Source organism: Branchiostoma belcheri, unplaced genomic scaffold, assembly GCF_001625305.1.
Source record: "Branchiostoma belcheri isolate BF01 breed outbred unplaced genomic scaffold, Haploidv18h27 scaffold1410, whole genome shotgun sequence".
Classification (NCBI taxonomy): Eukaryota; Metazoa; Chordata; class Leptocardii; order Amphioxiformes; family Branchiostomatidae; genus Branchiostoma; species Branchiostoma belcheri.
In genome coordinates this window covers 1-3477 of record NW_017802837.1, presented here as the reverse complement: position 1 = coordinate 3477, position 3477 = coordinate 1, and the positions used below count along the sequence as shown (strand labels likewise).

The 3477-nt window shown below is 41.2% G+C and overlaps 1 protein-coding gene across 1 annotated transcript; it reads left to right on the top strand.

The window, feature by feature from the left end:
• Positions 1 to 8: 8 nt before the first annotated feature.
• On the top strand, positions 9 to 3222 carry LOC109464856 (G-protein coupled receptor 98-like; the record flags this gene model as incomplete). The annotated part of the gene is made up of 8 exons (XM_019761946.1): positions 9 to 141; positions 433 to 691; positions 917 to 1042; positions 1241 to 1359; positions 1512 to 1714; positions 1956 to 2086; positions 2261 to 2460; positions 2853 to 3222. Coding segments are annotated over exons 1-8 (1474 nt in total), but the record flags the coding sequence as incomplete, so codon positions are not given.
• Positions 3223 to 3477: the final 255 nt, after the last annotated feature.

Sequence of the window (3477 nt, the reverse complement as noted above, 5' to 3'; positions counted from 1 at the left end):
GAGGCAATTGGAGAAGTCATTATCCAGCAGAATGACAATGCCAACGGCATCCTGCAACTGTCAGCCAGCAGTGTCATGGTTGATGAGGATGTCACTGGACCTTTCCTTAATGTGACAAGAAGTGCAGGTGCATTTGGAAGGGTAAGGAAGATATTTGCACCTTTTGCTGGCCACTTGATGGCAAGACATAAATAAATGATTAGAGCAAAAAAAAGTTTGGATTCTTCAGACTGGATTCAACCTCTAAATATGTATTGGCTTTTCTATACCTAATCCTGTCATATTTGTTACAGTAATATTAGTCATCATGTGTTGCTGCATGAGCAGTCCTCATACATGTTAGATTTTAATTTAAAAAATCCATAGATAAGAATTATAGAGAGCCTTCGTTGTTTACAACACAGAGTATCAAACTGTATTCTCCCCTTGCAGGTATCTGTCAGGTTCAGGACCACCCCAGGCACTGCCAGGCCTGATGACTACAACATCATTGCCTCAGACATCATCCTGTCTGATGGAGAGGTCACCAAGATGGTTCCCATAGAAATCGTGGATGACCTTGACCCTGAGCTGCAGGAGATGTTTACTGTGGAACTGCTGCCAACAGGACTGACTGGAGGAGCTGTGCTGGGAAACATCACCCAAACACTAGTCACCATAGACAAGTCTGATGACCCACATGGTGTCTTTAGTAAGTTTCTGTTGCCATATCATTGAGATGTCTATATAGATTGAGTCTTTGTTGAAGCAAGACGTTTGATGTATTAGAATGTTTCTGTGACTTTCATGACCTAACTTGATGGTGGATGATCTGAAACATGCTTAGATCCATCTATAATTTATCAATGAAGCTCATCTCCTACATTTTATGCTGTGTTGTATGAACTTCAAGGGAACTATATTATCTACTTTTCAGGCTTTGAGGTCAACAGCCATACTGTAGCTGAGCCAGACTCTGGAAGAACCAGTCTGCAGTTGACTGTTCTGAGATCTGGTGGAGCAATGGGAACAGTGACTGTGGACTGGACAGGGACAATCAATGGTAAGTTACAATCACAGGAGCCTCTGTCGCATGTTTTAGACAATAACTTCTGTTCTTCAATACTTCACCCTAATTTGCATTCAGCAGTTTTGGACTTGTATTATTGTTCTGAAACCCCCAAATATTCATTGATGTACATTCATCATAATGGATTGTAATGTATACAACAAGATGCAATAATAGATGATGATATTTCAGGTATTGCTGCCTCTGATGACATACAGCCAGTGTCCGGGGTACTGAACTTTGTCAGCAATGATCGGAGAGAAACATTCATGGTGGAAGTCCTGTCAGACAATGTACCAGAAGATGATGAGGTAAGAAAAGTTAGCCTCCTGAACCTGCTTTTGGTTGAAGTTATGATCCAGATTGCTGTAGAGTAGCTATATTCCATGGACCAATGCAGATGAACTTATATGTCAGAATAGAAACCAAAACTAAAGTTGTCTTGGGTAACATTCATTTTCAGGTGGTTGAAATCACCCTGGTCAAGGCCACAGTGACCACAGAGGATGGGGAAGAGGCCAACATTGATCCCAGTCAGGGTGTCTCGAGAATCACCATCCCAGCTAATGACAACCCACATGGTGTGGTGCAGTTTGCCTCCTCCAGCTACCGTGTGCAGGAAAGCCTCGCTGGAGAAAATACAGCTTTGATTAGAGTCAACAGAAGGTAAACCAGTCAAATACATACATGTATTTAACATTTTACCATGATAATAAACTTCTGTGTGCTCATAGAAAGTCAAAGTGGTATGTAAAGATCACACACACACATGGTACAGATACAAAATAAAGGATATAACGTTACTTCAGGTACTATTTTGGTGTTTCATAATTTTTTATGTGCAAATACAAGACTAAATGATGAATATTGAATGTACTAAATTTACTGACAAATTTTTCCCTTCCAGCTATGGCACGTTTGGGGATCTCAGCTTGTACTACAGCACTGGGATGACTGACCTGATAGAACTGGCTGGTCAGATGGGCCGTACTGTGATGAGTTACTTCCCCACTACTCTCCAAGGAAGCATCACCAACGGTAAGGGTATCAACATCTGCTATTTCTGTGCCAGGCTATTGTCAACTCAGAAGTTCCATGTTACATCATTTTATTACTTCAGAAATTAACCAGTCCAGAAGATTGTGAGAACCAGATTTAGGTCAACTGGTTAAGAATTTGGAGTTTTGATTGACATCCTCTTTGTCTGAACAGCTCCAACTACCTCTGTTGATGTTTCTGGAGAAAGCAATCCACTGGAGGCCTGTGCAAGAGTCTGTCTGCTGGAGAGGGCCTGCTCATCCTTCCAGTACAGCTCTGCTGACAGGAACTGCTCCTGGATGGTCGGTGTGGACAGCAGTCAAGTGGACACAACTGTCACTGGAACAGTCTACTATCAAAAGGATACTGTTGATGTAAGAGCTGCCTACATTATCGTTTCAGATGAAATAGTGTGATGCAATGCAGTTTTGATGGTCCTGCATGTTAGGGATATAACATCCATGTCCATAATATCACCAGGGTCCATAATATCGCCACCTTGAGAAAAAGTGTGCTTAAAGATATTTTTACTGCAATACACTCTAGGTATGTACATTTGAGGTGTGCAGGAGTGCATACCAAAAGTATTTGTCTGGTGATATTATGGACACAGATGTTATATTGTACCATTTATCTTCCATGTTTCTTCTAGATATTGAATTGTATCTATTAGCAAGTGTGTGACAGAACAATTGGATATCAGGATGACTTTGATATTTGTCTTTAAAAAGACATATATTTCAAGTATCAAGTCCTTGTTTTGCAGGCAAATGAACTGTATGCCAGCCAAGCACAGCCAGGTGTGGACTTTGTGTCCCATCAAAGTGATGTGATCACATTCCCTGGTGGACTGCCATTCTTTGACATCCCGATCCAAATCATAAACGACACAGTTCCTGAGCTTGATGAGTCCTTCCTTGTACAACTTCTGCGGGTGGAACTGGCTGGTGGGGCCGCCGCTGCCCCTGAAAATAACCCACGCCTGGGAGACGTTGCTGTGACAACGGTTACCATAGAGACCAATGATGCAGCCAATGGCATGTTTGCCATCTACAGTAGTCGCCTGGGGCAAGATACACAAAGTATTGAAGTGGATGAGACTTCTCAGTCTGTCGAGTTGGTGATTGAACGAATAGGTGAACAAAGTCATAACAGTTGTTTGTTTACTACATGTACTCTGTTCCTCAATATGGACCTTACTTGGATAAGATGTGCATTTAAATTGTGGCAAAGATTTTGAAAGGGAATAGTACAAATGAAGCCTAAAATTGTCAAAGTAAAGATTTGATTGAATATTTCCCTCATCTATCACCTCATTTGAGCATAGCAAAATTTGTAACTGTACGTAAAAAAGGAAAAATCAATATAAATCCTGATGCTGAAGCAAAATT